The sequence below is a fragment of the Rhinolophus sinicus genome, linkage group LG01, assembly GCF_036562045.2.
Source record: "Rhinolophus sinicus isolate RSC01 linkage group LG01, ASM3656204v1, whole genome shotgun sequence".
NCBI classification, from domain to species: Eukaryota; Metazoa; Chordata; class Mammalia; order Chiroptera; family Rhinolophidae; genus Rhinolophus; species Rhinolophus sinicus.
The window spans coordinates 181116115-181131372 of record NC_133751.1 but is presented as its reverse complement, the minus strand read 5'-3'; the positions used below and the strand labels follow the sequence as shown (position 1 = coordinate 181131372).

General features: G+C 33.3%; 1 protein-coding gene and 1 pseudogene across 2 annotated transcripts in view; both read right to left on the bottom strand.

The window, feature by feature from the left end:
- The window catches only part of NBEAL1 (neurobeachin like 1), a 149056-nt gene that overhangs the window by 29311 nt on the left and 104487 nt on the right, over window positions 1–15258 (bottom strand). For both annotated transcript variants that reach the window (XM_019726853.2, XM_074340394.1), the window contains 7 exons: window positions 13421–13522; window positions 11722–11817; window positions 11196–11320; window positions 9159–9299; window positions 7217–7347; window positions 3989–4098; window positions 223–340 (listed from right to left, as the gene is read on the bottom strand). In XM_019726853.2, the coding sequence (XP_019582412.2) occupies window positions 223–340; window positions 3989–4098; window positions 7217–7347; window positions 9159–9299; window positions 11196–11320; window positions 11722–11817; window positions 13421–13522 (823 nt within the window). The remainder of the gene's footprint in view (window positions 1–222; window positions 341–3988; window positions 4099–7216; window positions 7348–9158; window positions 9300–11195; window positions 11321–11721; window positions 11818–13420; window positions 13523–15258) is intronic.
- On the bottom strand, window positions 4172–4294 carry LOC141568159 (U4 spliceosomal RNA; annotated as a pseudogene).

Below are 15258 nucleotides of genomic sequence, written 5' to 3'. Positions count from 1 at the left end.
TCACTAATAATTGGCATTTATAATTAAATCTGCATATCACCTTAACTACTATTTTTTACAAAAGTAGGTCTTATCTTTCAAATAGAAAGGATCACTAAAACTACTTTTTAAATGTAGTCTTTCTCATGATAAATAGTTATGTACGAAATACCATGCATAAACACGTATTAAATAATACTTTCTATCAATGTAACGCAAGAGAAAAAGAATATAGGCTTATACCTTCATAACTACAGTAATAGAAAACATTGAGTGCCTCCACTGCAGCTGGTCCCCTCTGTTTATAGCCAAAAATCAGATCTATCCATTCATGAAGATGAGCAGAAACATAATCAGACTCCTAGAAAAAGTATAAATGTAATAATTACTATAGAGATACCTTCCAACTATAATGTAAAGATGGGTCCTTTTAAAAAATAAAAGGAAATTAAACATTTCTACTAAAAATCTTAACCACTGTAAATAAAATTATCTCAAAATCATGTTAAACATTTATTCATTATCTACTACATATACTGATTGTATTCTATCTCATACAATGCAGACATACTTATTGATATTTACTACATACACATCTCCTAAGTAAAAGATGAAGAAAATAACACAAATCTTCTAATAGCCCAAATATTAACAACAAAAAATTATCATAGCACTGGAATGCATCTTTGTTATGAAATTTCCATTGAAATAGTTGTCTAGAAATTCAATTCAAGGAAACAATGAAACCAAAATGGGGTGGATTTAAAGATGCTGCAAATTACTCCTTCAACCCCACTTCACCAAGAGGTGGACTTGGTGACAGGCAAAGGCTTGAGGGACCTCCCGGAGCACTCCCTCCAAGGTGGCTTGAAAGACAGTGAGGAAATCGTTACTGGAGACTGGAAAAAGGGGGGATTCATGTTTTAGTTACCCGAAAGTTAAAAAAGGGTACCCAATGAACTGGTGGATCTGGAGATGGAGATTTCCAGGTAGAATGTTAAGTGATAATTGGCTTCCTTTAGCTGCCTGTGATAAAGTGTGGGAAAAGTAAGATGAGTTAAAAAAAAACAAAAAACTGTTCGAGTTTTAAGCATAATTTTAAAAACTATAAAGGAGCCAGGTCTTGCTGGGTTCAAAATAAAATTATTTCTCATTTCCAGGATCACTAGAGAGCAGAGTCTCTCAAAGTGACAAATGGCCTAAGTCAATGATCAAATCAGTGTCACCAGTAAAATATGACCTCAGGCAAAAGTTTAGTCCAAGTGTGGCTATCAAACAATTTTTTGAGATCTCAGAGATTTAATGTTGTGCCTCATAGGCACACTCAAGAGAAAATAGAGCATATTAAGAATGTTAAAGGGAATAAAAGAAACCACAGGCCCAAATGGAGTCACTTGTGCTAAGTCCCACATCAGCAAACCAAAACTTAATATCTAACCTCATTGCAGTTTCAGCCTCTCCCAGGAATATGACCTTTAACCAGTCAATCAGGAATTACCTGATCAGCACTAGTGAGGTAATATGCATAACAGACCCCTGCCCAAAGGAAGGTGACTGTGCCTGAAACAATCCACTCTCTTAGGAATGTCTTTTTTCTGTCCTCTTCTGCCTATAAAAGCCTTCCATTTTATATAGCATCTCAGAGTTCTTTTCTACTTGCTAGATGGGACCTTGCCCAAATTCTGAATCACTGAATAAAGCCAATTAGATCTTCAAATTTACTCAGCCGATTTTGTTTTTTAACAAGAATTTTAAAACCATTTCCCTATAGTAGTCTCCCACTCAGCCCAAAGAACATAAAGAACTGTTTTGCAAAGTAATGTGGAATGGTTTTTGTCCAATAGAGTTGATGCATAAGAAACTCATAATTTTTTAAAGAAATTATATTAGTTCAGACTGAAAGAGACAGAATTTTGACAGAGAGAGAGAGAGAGAGAGAGAGAGAGAGAGAGAGAGAGAGAGAGAGAGGCGCGCGCGCGCGCTTGCGTGCGCTCTTTGGCTTCCAAGTTACTATGGTTAGGAAAGGCTAACAAACAATTTTTTCCCAATGGAAAAGAAGGAATGACTCAAAACAGGTGGGGTGGAGGGAGTAGTCCAAAAGCCCAAGGGTAGAACAAAAGAGGATGGAGAAACACTCTCAGGTAGTAGTACAAGATTATAATAAAGGAACTGAGAGAAGGTCTCTGCTGGAATTCTGATTTGTTATAAACTAATTACTGCTAGGTGCCTCCTGTTTTCTCCCCTCTTTGAATAAGAGTGTATAATTACAGTTCTATCCTTGTCAAACAACTGCTATGTGGGGGCAGATAACTGGTTTCTTCACTTCAGTCTTTTGATCCAGGAGGAGACACACCTGAGTAGTTTCATCTACACATGGATTTGATTTAGATGAGTAACAAGATTCTGGACTTGAGGCCTCATGCCTTAATGCAGGGATCAGCAAACTACTGACTGTGGGCCAACTCTTACTAGCTGCTGTATATTAGCACAATACAGCCACACCCATTTTTTTGCACTACAATGGCAGAATTTTAATACATACTTCAGAGCCAATGAAAATATTTACTGTCTGGTCCTTTATAAAAAAAGTTTAAAAATCCCTGCCTTAAAGAGATGAGACTTTGGCAGGGTCTTGAGAAGAAATATGCATAATTTGCGTGTTGGAGAATGTGAATAATGTGTGGCCAGAGGGCAGACTCTGTGTGGTGGATTAAAGATGGTTGCAAGTTCGTTCTCACTTCCACCATTGAGAGACAGAGTTTACTTTCCCTCCTTTTGAATCTGCCCTGATCCTGTTACTATTTAACCATTACAAGGTGGCAGAAGTGATGCTGTGACAGTTCACAGCCTTAAGCCAAAAGGAAGTGTGGAAGCTTCGACTTTTGTACTCTTGGGGAGCCCTGAGCTGCCATGTAAGAAGTCTGGCTACCCAGAAAGAGAGACCATATGAAGAGATATCCTGAGATTATATGGAAACGGAAAAAAGTCCAGCATCCCAATGCCTCAGTGAAGCCTCCAGATGACTCTAGCCTCAGCTGCTGTATGACTCCAACGGCATGAGAACCTCAAGCAAGAACAGGAAAATTGCCTAATTCAGACCAGTTAACTCAAAGAATTGTGAGAGATAATAAAATGGCCATAGTTTAAAGCCATTAAATATTCGAACAGTTTGGTACACAGCAATACATAACTGAAACAAAACTTACAACATCTTATTAATAAGAAGCATGTCTTACTAAAATTTGGACCCCTGCTGTTATGTCATAGATAATATAGACGAAAGCATCTGAGAAGTTCCTAGTTATAAGTAACAGCTTATTTTTCAGAGATACTTTATTCCACCTCCACCCCCACCCCCATTTCCTTATTCACGCATATAGGGTTATTGCTTACAAAAGTATTACAATCTAATCCTGAATTTTGTAAATTTGATAAATTATGCATTAATGACAAAGAACAGTTCCAAGTATTGACTTAATTAGTTTTGCCGTCTGCAACATTTCACTTTTGATAGAGAAGTAAGTGGGCTATTATAGAGGAAAAAAAAACACACCACTTGCAAAATAGTTATACAGTATCAACATTAAACTAGTCCTCCAATTCCAAACTGGAAATTGAGCTAAAAGCATTTTTAAAGTGGCATTTAGAAATCAGTTATCTTAGTAAAAATTTACTGAAATCCTTCAGAAAAAAAAAATAACTTATCCTTATTAGATCTGAAACAAATGAACTGCAAAACATCAAACTACACGAGCTTGGTGATAGCAATAGTTCTCATACAACAGTATTGAATGTATTTCCCCCTCGATATCCATAGGACTGTACTATAACTACTATATTGGAAGATTCATAACCTCAAAATAAATTACTATATAATACTGTCTAAACATCAAATATAACGGATTACAAATTAAGAAAATTAAGTCAGATATACTTTATTCTATTCTCTAAAAAACACATACATCTTTATCTAATTAATCTCTCTAATAACTCAACACAAATATCTTACCAGAGCTTTCCTATGTTTATAGATGAAATCTTCAGCTGACTTAGCCCATTTGGGGAGAATGACATCATTTACCAGTTCTTTGGAAACTTGTAGACGACCCAAGTTAAATTCTAAGACGTATAAAATAAATGCATCAAGTTATTTTAGATTTAAATAAATCAAGTAAAACAAATATGAGGTCACATTCCTTAGTATAAATTGATTGCTTTTTTCTTCTTTAATTAGAGTGAAACATGAGTTTTCAATTAGCAATAGCAGCGCCTTGGATAAACCTTATCGGCTATGATATTGCCACTGCGCAAAGCTATTAGAGTGAAAGAGGAGAATCAAGTTTCCTTCTTGAGCTAAATTTACTGAACAGGTGAAAATAATTATTATCTATTGGAATGCGTTTATCAGCTGATTAAAGAGGTAAATAAAAATAAAATAGTTTTAAATTGGTTATTACAAAGTAAATCAGATTAATAATTTTTTTCGTTGTTGAGGAAAGTGAGGGAAACTATAGCTATGATCCAAACCTTAATCTGAACAAAAATACAGTATTAAATATTCTTTTTAAATAAAAAATAATTAACATAGTCCCTCTAATGGTTAATTTACAAAACATAGCTCCTTAGAGCTTTCTGGTTTAACTTATACCTTAAACTCACTCAATGGAAGAAGTTATATATGTGTCTTACGGAAGAACAATAAATTTATATACCACTATTCTAAGTAGATTCTGACATCATAAAGATTTGCTCATATACCGTATTTTGCCATGTATAATGCACACCCACGTTTTTGGCCCAAACTTTCAGGGGGAAAAAATCTTCTAACTTTTTAATTCAAATTTTTATTTATTTACATTTAGGTACTTGTTTTTGTATTATAAAGGAATTTCAGCGTTTAGTTTTTAACATATCATGTAACAAAAAATTTTATGTAACAAATAATTACAAAACATAAGAACAGATACAAGGTACAAGCAATTTTATGTACCAGTAACAAATTTATGATATTTATACATCATAGAAAGCCAAGAACTCTTCTTCATTGCAAGTTCGTCCTAAGTTCAACAAAACCGATTATAGTATTCCAGAGTATTACTTTGCATATGGATACCGTTATTGATTTTTGGTTACACTTTTAACTCATAAGCAGAAATAAAAGAATTAAAAGCACTTATATAGATATGGAATTAGTATTACCCATGTATAATGCACATCCTTATTTTTCCCTCACAAATTTAGGCAAAAAACAGTGTGCATTGTATATGGCAAAATATCACAGTTAGAACACAGTATATTGACAAAATTATCACAAAGATGAGGTTTTCTTGTTCATAAAGTGTGGGGAGGGAAAAGTATTAACACAAAAGACCTTCATAAAAGAAGGTGCCTTAAAATATCAGCGTGTCCCAAGTAGGAGAGAGGTTAATGTCATAGAATGACAGGATACACAGGCTCTGCGGCTTTGTTAACCCAACCACCATATAACAGATATTGTGTGTTTGGCCACCTGATAACCATTCCTCCTTATGTGGTAGCAGAACCTTGATTTTATTCAGGTTGTCCATCCTGGCCTGCAATTCATGCCTTTGCAGGTGACTGGTGTAGGAGTTGGTATATAACCCAGCTCTGGTCAATGAGGGGAGGTTATGAGAAAGGGTTTCTCACTCTTAAGAAATGACAGAAGAATTAACAGTCCCACTTCTTTCTAACAACACTGTTGTACCTGCCTATACCTAGAACTGCGTTAGTCATTTGTAACCATGAGAGGAAATACAAGGACAAAGACAAAACACTTACAATAGCAGAGTGTTTTGGGAAGAACGTGACTTGGATGATATTGTTAAGCTGCCTGAAACTATCATATCTCAGGGTTTTTAGTGAGAGAAAACACTAAAATTTTCTTGCACAATTATGAGTTGGTTTTATTAGTATTTATTTTAGTAATTAACATAGTAATTAACATTTAGTAATTAACATTTATTTTAGTAATTAACATCTGTTGGCATTCTAACTAATATATGTTGCTTTCTCCCACCTAGCTAATTTCAAACAAAGAGGCAATGTATAGCTAGAAATGGAGGCCACCACGACAGTTGTGCAAGAGCAACTGGCTCTGGTGAATGTCAGACATTGTCAAGCTAAGAGTACCTTAAATTCTGCATGCCAATTCAATCTGCTCACCCTCCTATCCCAGATACCCTGCTTTAGGATACTCCAGTCCTATGGCTGACTAGGATCAGACTCAGTCAATAGATTCATGTGATTTTCGGAAAGTGACCAATTCTAACTGCCTTACTCTGAGAATCAGGTGCCCTGCCTCCGACAGCTTGTCTCAGAGTGCATGACCAAGGACACGAAGCCCTGTATATGCTTCGCCAGCATGACAATTAATTTTACTGAGCAAGCAAAGGGTGAAACATTAACATTATATGCCAGGGGAGGAAAAATGAGTTGGTAACGGTCTCTTGACTCTGTGAAATTTCCCTAAAGAACACCAGTAATAACAATCTTGCCAACTTCCTTATTTGTGCTTAAACTAAATCTAAAACTACCTCAGAGAAAAAGTATTTAGATATTTTTAAAAACTGTATGTAGCTCCATGATTCTCTGCTTCAAAAACAATGATTTTTCAAATAGTGTGGTAACTTATGCCCTGTCATTTTTCAATTTGCCTCCTTTCTTCTGCTCTAAATCAGGAGTCTGCAAGCTTTTTATATAAAGGGTCAAAGAGTAAGTATTTTTGGTTCTGTAAGCCCTATGACCTCTGTTGCAACTATTCATATCTGCCGTTATACTGTGAAAGCAGCCAGTCCGTATGTAAACGAGTTGCCTGGCTGTGTTCCAAAAAAATTTTATTTATATACACATGAATTTCCCAAAGATTTTGCCCATGGACCTGTAGTTTGCTGATCCCTGGTCTAAATCTTCATCTTACCTAGTTCAAACACTTTTAACCTATGTGGGTATATAGCTGAATTAGTCTATGACCATTTTTGCTTTTCTAGTAAACGCTGTATTCTGACAAATTCTCTTCCCAATTCAAATTTGACTCTTTATTCTTAGTTCATTGTAGCACTTCCCTGGCAGGTGAAACTGGGCATCAGTTAAGCCCTGCCACTGAATAACAGACAGAATGAACATTAAATAATCTAGGACATCACAAAAATGTCCTGAAAGGTATTTTTCAGGATCCTCCACTGGACTTGTTGAGTCAAATTTTTTAACTATTTCTTACGATTTTGATTTTCCAAAAACTCTGGAAAATAGAAGAATTCAGGAATAAGTTCCTTCACATCATTTGGATTGTCCATGAGAGCCTGCCAGGTAGCAGGGATGGAATGGAACTGTCGATCTGCACAATCAAACCTGCACGTGGAGATTGAAACAGAACAGTGAATATTGAATGAGAACAATAGGCATGAAACAAACCTTTAAACTCCCTTCAAGTTTCCTAATGATTAGAGTTTCTTTTTTCTTAATCTTTCTCTTTAATGTCTAAAACATAATTTGCTGTCTTTAAGATAATCTATCTTTCATACTGTATTGGCAGGAACTAAATACTATCATTTTAATCACTAATATCGTCTAGTTAAAATAGCTGAAACCCAAATCACAGTGGAGAAAATTTTCAAGTAATTAAATATATACCTAAGAGACCTTAAAAAATGGTATAATTTTTGCTGAGTAAAATGTATTACAGAAAATGAATAAACATTATTTGGTTATTTTAAATCACAGAGTTTAAGTATGAAAGCATTATAGTCTTAATATATGTGGTTAACAGATCTATAGGAATCCTTGATATATAAATATCTTTACAAACTCCTCTGCTAAAAACCAGAGGGTGATTTAGGGAAATGGCTCTGTGGCTAAAGCTTTTATATTTTACTTGTATGTATTATACTATTATCTTATTTTAATTTTATTTTTGAGTTCCGTCATGGGCCTATGGTAGTTGTAAGAAGCTCAAGTGGTCATGCTGCAATTTTATTATGCTTTCTCTAATCACAAAAAGTACAAACTTGTTGTGTTTCACCTCCTTTGATATTGTTTTCCTGGATTTATTAAGTAATGACTTACTAAGTGACACTGGTGACTAATTTGACTCTTTTTATGCCTACAAATCTTAGTTTGAGGATGAGCTAAATTTAACAGAACTCTGAATTTAATTAGTCAATGATGGGGTCATCAAATAAAGTCAAATGATGGTGTATCCGAATACGAAACGAAGTGTGGCTTTAATGGTAGAATCTTTATGTTTAGGTGGTAGAGAACAGCTTCACTGAAACATAATTAGCGTACATATAATTCATTCTTTATAAGTGGAACAATCGATGGCTTTTAGTATATTCAGAGTTGTGCATCCATCACCACAATCAATTTTAGAACATTTTCATCACTCCAAAAAGAAACCCTGTATCTATTAGCAGTCACTCTTCCTTCACTCTGCCTCCACCCCCAACTACTTTCTGTCTCTATAGATTTGCCCATTTTGCACACTTCATATAAATCATACAATATGTGGTCTTTGTGTCTGGCTTATTTCATTTAGTATACTGTTTCCACGGTTTATCCATGTTGTAGCAAAATGGTAATGCTAAATAATAAAGCAGCATGGAGACAAAAATGTGAATACGTAGAGAGCTACCTCGAGGATATAGCGGGAGACTGAGGATTCATGAAGAAGTTTGTTTCTTTAGGATCATAAGGAAAATGTGTAATGAAGTTAAGTTATAAAATTGACAGGTAATATGATAATACAATAGCATCACAGACCTGTCTGAGCTGCTACTACAAATGTAAGAGCCCCTCATCCCTCCTTCTTTTTATTCCTCTTGATTAATAAGTATTTTTAGGAGGACTACATAGGCATCGGGTAAGGTATGAATCTCTGGTAGATGTCTTGGATCTAGGTCTAAATCAGTTCTAACTCTAAGTTTCTAATAGGTTCCTAAAACCTGTAAGAATCACAAAGGTACACTGGGTAATAGTAAAATGGAATTCTCCTTAAAAGTCATTTGTGTAAATCAATTTGAGTGACCCATTATCAAACTAGTTTGGCTATTTTTATCTAGAGTTGAACAATAACCCAATAGAGAATAAAAGATTCACGAAAGCAAAGAGTTTTCAACACTAACATGCAGTCTTAAGAAATAGTGTATTTACCCAAAACATACCTTCCACTTTGAAGCTGGATGTGGAGGGTGGTAAATGGTTCTGTACGAATAAGATAGTGCATAACTCCAGCAGAATTTGAATAGTGAGTACCATAGTGGAATTTATCAATAATTCCCATAGGATCCTCAAAATTTTCATATCTAAAACAGGAAACTGTAGTTTTGTAACCATAATAGTAAAAGTAAATTAGGAGGACATAAGCTTGTATTTGCATTGTTGAAAACACAATTTTTAGGAAGTCCTTTTTAATATGTTTCATTACCTAATGTATGTGTATCATCACACCATGTTAATAAATGAAAAATAATTCATTTAGGTTTTTTTTCTGAATAATGAAATATCAGTAATACTGGATTCTGGAATGGTTTTGTATTATTCAGTGATACATGTTCACTGTAGATAAATTAAAAAACACAGAATCAAAAGAGAAGAAACTTAAAATAAACTATGATTGCACGTCTCAGAGATAATTAATATTAACATTTTGGTGAATATCTGTTAAACCTTAATGTATAAATATACAAATATATTTTAATATAAAAGTGCTATATATAATATATTGTTCACTCCTTTTTTCATTTAATACTATTCTATTAACATCTCTCCAAATGATTAGTCTATTTTTAATAGGTATATGGCACCTTTAACAGGTACATGTATGGATGTATGACAATTTATAACTATTTCTTTCCGATATTTAGGTTGTTTCTATTTTTCTGCTATTGTAAGCAATATGATAATTAGACATTCTTTTATGACCAAAGTAACGGAAAAAACATGGAGAATCAGTCAAGAAGTGTGGAAATGAATGCTTAAAAATCTAAAGGTGAAAGATGAAGGAGGGAGATGGTGGAGAGAAAGAAGGCCTAAACCAGATCATTAGCAAAGGCGATATATAGTGATTCTACAAGCACTATCACTGATATTCATAGGTATAGCTGATTTGAATGGTGGTTTGAATGGTGACATCTGAATTAGTGGGTATAAAATCTGAATAAGAATGAAGTTGTCTGAGGTAGTAAACACTGCAATTTTAAAACAAAATACTAATCGATGTTCATCAAGCTGAGGCCAATTTCTTTTGTATAGAAATCATTAATATTCAGAGAATAAAAAAAATTTTCAGGTCACAGTCATATGTACCTAAGCAAAAAACATACCACTGAAATTTAAAACAACTTGTATCTTTGATTATCAGTAAGTTATTTATATAATAAGTATTTCCTGTGGAACAGTGTTAAAAAAATTTTATTTTACTGTCAGAAAAAAATGTTTGACTAATGGCAGTGAGATAATACATACACAGCAAAATTCCACTAGTAAATCAAATCAAATATTAAATACCTCAAAAAATCTTGGGGAAGATTTGCAAATAAAAATTTAAAAATATGAAGAATAATGTACCATCTATTGCCAAATAAATCTACAATTAAGTTTGTTTGCAAAACAGTTCTTTGTCATTATTAAAAGTCATAACTGAGAAGTCATCCATAAATTCAGATGGATTAAAAGGGAAATTAAAATTATTCTTTTACCTGTCAGCAGTTTGCTTTGACAAAAAAAACCGAGATGTTTATAGAGTGGATCATAAACATACAGAACATAAATATACGGAAACCTTCCTTTCCTTATTAAAATGACACTTAAAATTTCCACACGTATCACTTTTCTTTATTCACATTATTCATGAATATTAGATTTGTATTATTAATTTTATATTTACTAAATTATTATAGTAAATGGATATTTTTACATGTTAGATTATTAGGTTGTTAAATCTAAAATACCTGGGAAGAAAATTTCAAGAACCTATTACCCTTTAGCACATACTTTATTACAAGCTGAAAATTTGGCAAAGAAGGGATACTTGAAGGACAACTGACATACTTTCAAGAAAACTTAGGAGGGAATTACCAGATTTTGATTATCAAAAGTAGGTGTATTATTTAAAAAGAGCAACACTTGGTTGGCCATGGAAATTAACACACATTCAAATAAGTGATGGGTTATCTTTCAAAATGATAAAAGGCACTTACTTTTCTCGAATAGCTTTGGCGTTTTTATCATTAACTACACCAATTGGTTTAGAAAGATCTCGAAATACAGATGGGTTATTAAAGTCCAACTCTTCTGAAGTATAATCTTGTAAAATCCAAGGAAACTAAGAGACACAATGTATAATTTAGACATTCCTTCCTAGAGAAGCAACTATGCCCATATCTAGTGTCAAATGCTTATCTAAAGACAAAAAAGAAACAGTCTTTAAAAATATTTCTTCCTGTTACAAATGTTTATTCATCTTTATTTCAATAACCAGAGCATTATTTCCTATAATTCCACTGGAATATTTTCAATGAGGTGAAAGAAAAAAGGCTTTTATTTTTTAATTATTCTTCATGTTCATATATTTCTTGAAAACAGCAGGGTAGAAAATATACAGAAAGGCAAAAATATAATTTTATATCTTTAAAAAAATAAAAAATAACTATCATGCACGTATATTTGCATGTATTATAAAACTGAAAGGCAATCCTATATTTTTGATATTTATGAAAAACTTACCACAGGATACTGGGCAAGGTCATTATAGGTTCGTCCTGCCATCGTATTTATTTGAATTAGGTAGTCAAAATTTGATATCTCTCTATTCACCCATTTCTAGACAGCACAAAAAAGAACAAAATCAAAATTAGTCTATATCTCTTAGAAATCAGTAACTACGTATTACTGATAATACTAACATAATCCTCTGTTTTTCTCTCTATCCTTTTCTGATAAAAAGAATGGGGCTTTAAAAAAGGCTTAACAGGAACATAAAATCAGTATGTGTTTCCTAAATTCACTTCCTTTTAACAATTGGTCTCTAGAAAAGGAACAGAAAATTCCACATAAATTTTACACTACAGTCTAAAAGATCTTCAGAAGAATCCTTTCCGTTAATTAAATATTTTATTGGACATATTAAAATTTTTAATTCTAGGACTGTTCAACTTTGAAAATTTTCTGTTATAAATGCAATTTTCATAAGCACACAGTTTTTTGTTTTTTTTCAATTGGGAAATATTGGGGAGCAGTGTGTTTCTCCAGGGCCCATCAGCTCCAAGTCATCATCCTTCAATCTAGTTGCCGAGGGCACAGCTCACTGGCCCATGTGAGAATCGAACCGGTAACCCTATTGTTCAGAGCTGGCGCTGTAACCAACTGAGCCATTCAGATGCCCCATCATAAGCACACATATTAAAAAAAACAGTATCTTAGTGTACTAGAATGATCTATCAATTTTAAATAAACATTACATGGTCCTCAGAAAACTGCCTTTATAAAGCAACAGGTGAATTTTACTACATTAGATACAAGATTTTCTAAAGAAAGATTAATCATTATTTTCTTTCAATCACCTCATTGCATCTAGGCTGCTTGTTACTTTAGACAGTGTGGGTCTGCCAGAGAATTTTGCTGATAAACATTCAACTTTAAATTTACTGTGTGCCTTAAGCAAATAATATACTTGTGGGAAATGGTGAGAAATTAATCTGTGTATGTAGATTTTATAAAAAGCCCAATTATAATTGTTCTTGAGTGCCAAATAGAGGAATGAGTACTTTAATGAATAAAGTTTATTCCACAGATACCAGGGAATGTGTTTTATTAAATAAAGCTTATTCCATAAGCAATAGGAAAGAACTGGGGATGGCTTCTGAATACAAACAACACTTAAAATTAAGATAAATATATGTAGGAGGAAGGAGGGAGCCAGGCATAGACTCTAATTAGGAAACTACTGACAGTCCTGAAAAGCAAAAAACAGTGGCCTTTCCTTGGATTTTAGCAGTACAAATTCAAGAGATGTTGGGATATTAGTGAGGATAAAATACACAAGAGCATCTGTTAGCTTTGGCTGACAGAAGAAATGGTGCTTCCCCCACCCCCCTTTTTCCTTGGTGACTTCTGTATTTTCACATTTTTTACCTCGTGCATGGATTATTTTTATTAAGAAAAAAACACACATTATATTTTAAAAAGAGAAAATTAGTGAGAAAGATTAATTCATAAGATATGCCCATAAAGTGAATGATATGGGAGTTGGAGGACAAGGCACTGAGGGAAACGGAGATTCAAAAACAATTAAAAAGATCAACCTGAATGGAAGAATAGCAGTTGTAATAATCAAAATGAAATAATCAGAAGAAGGGGGTTTTACTTTTAAGCAAAAGTCTGAGACATAAAATAAACACAAAAGCAGTGACTTAAAACTTCCTACCTGTGTCAATCCTGATGTTTTGAATAATTCCTGTGGTGATCTGGTTCCATAACTATTTGGAGAATGAAGTGATAATAGTTTGCTATATACTTTGTTTCGAACCTATAAAAAACAGCATTTTATAAACAAACCAGGATTATTATGGCTTTTATAACAACTTTATTGAGATAATTTCCGTCCATAAAATTCACACTATGAAGTATACAGTTCAATGGACTTTTCTGTATATTCAGAGTTGTGCAACCATCAACATTATCTAACTTTGGAACATTTTCATCATCCCCAAAAGAAACGCTATAATCACTAGTCATCGCTCCCCAATTCCCACTCTCTCCCATCCCCACTAATCTACTTTCTCTCTCTATGAATTTGCCTATACTGGACATTTCATATAAATAGAGGATTTGTTTAAACTTCTCTATTATGCTAGGCTTAGTGAAGTCAAGACATGTATTTCTTGAGAAAGTTATAGTGCACAACATAATGATCATCAGACATTGAATCAGAAAACTAACTCAAGTCTAGTGCAAATTTAGTTCTGTCATTTACTAATCATCATGGCAAATTAATTAATTTAATTTGTACCTTAAACGTAATAATCTCTACTTTCATGGATTTCTGAATTATTCAAGCTATACAATGTAAAGTACCGTGTTTCCCCGAAAATAAGACCTAGCCAGACCATAAGCTCTGATGTGTTTTTTGCAGCAAAAATTAATGTAAGACTGGGTATAATATAATTAATATAATACATAATATAATATAGTACCAGGTCTTATATTAATTTTTGCTCCAAAAAACATATTAGAGCTGATAGTCCAGCTGGGTCTTATTTTGGGGGAAACACAGTAATAAAATTCATCTTTGAATTTCAATTTCTTCATCTAAAAAAAAGGGAATAATGAAATTTTCCATATCTAATCTGAAGGTTGTTATGAAGATTAGATACTATATACAAATGTGCTTTAAAAACTATAAAGTTTTACAAATGTACAGTATTCAACAGGAACACGCTTGGCTTAATTAATTACATGACATAGCTTTCTCAAAAACAACCTAAACAAAATAAAGGACAAACATCATATGATTATATCAATTGATGCAGAAAAAGCATTTGACAAGATACAACATCCATTTATGATTAAAACACTTAATAAAATAGGTATAGAAGGAAAGTATCTTAACATAATAAAGGCCATATATGACAAATCCTCAGCTAATCTCATAATTAATGGTGAGAAACTGAAGCCCTTTGCTCTATGTTCAGGAACACGACAAGGCTGTCCCCTATCACCTCTGCTTTTCAACATAGTGTTGGAAGTCCTTGCCAGAGCAATCAGGCAAGAGAAAGAAATAAAAGGCAAACAAATTGGGAATGAAGAAGTTAAATTATCACTCTTTGCAGATGACATGATGCTATATATAGAAAACCCTAAGACTCCACCAAAAAGCTATTGGAAACAATCAACGAATACAGTGAAGTTGCTGGCTACAAAATCAACGTACGAAAGTCCATTGCATTCCTATATACTAACAATGAAATCTCAGAAAAAGAAATACAAAAAACAATTCCTTTTGCAATTGCAGCAAAAAGAATAAAATACCTAGGAATAAACTTAACCAAGGATGTGAAGGACCTATATGCTGAAAACTATAAGACATTTTTGAAAGAAATTGAAGAAGACACAAAGAAATGGAAAGATATTCCGTGCTCATGGATTGGAAGAATCAACATAGTTAAAATGGCCATATTACCCAAAGCAATATGTAGATTTAATGCAATCCCCATCAAAATCCCAATGGCATTTGTTAAAGAAATAGAACAAAAAATAATCAGA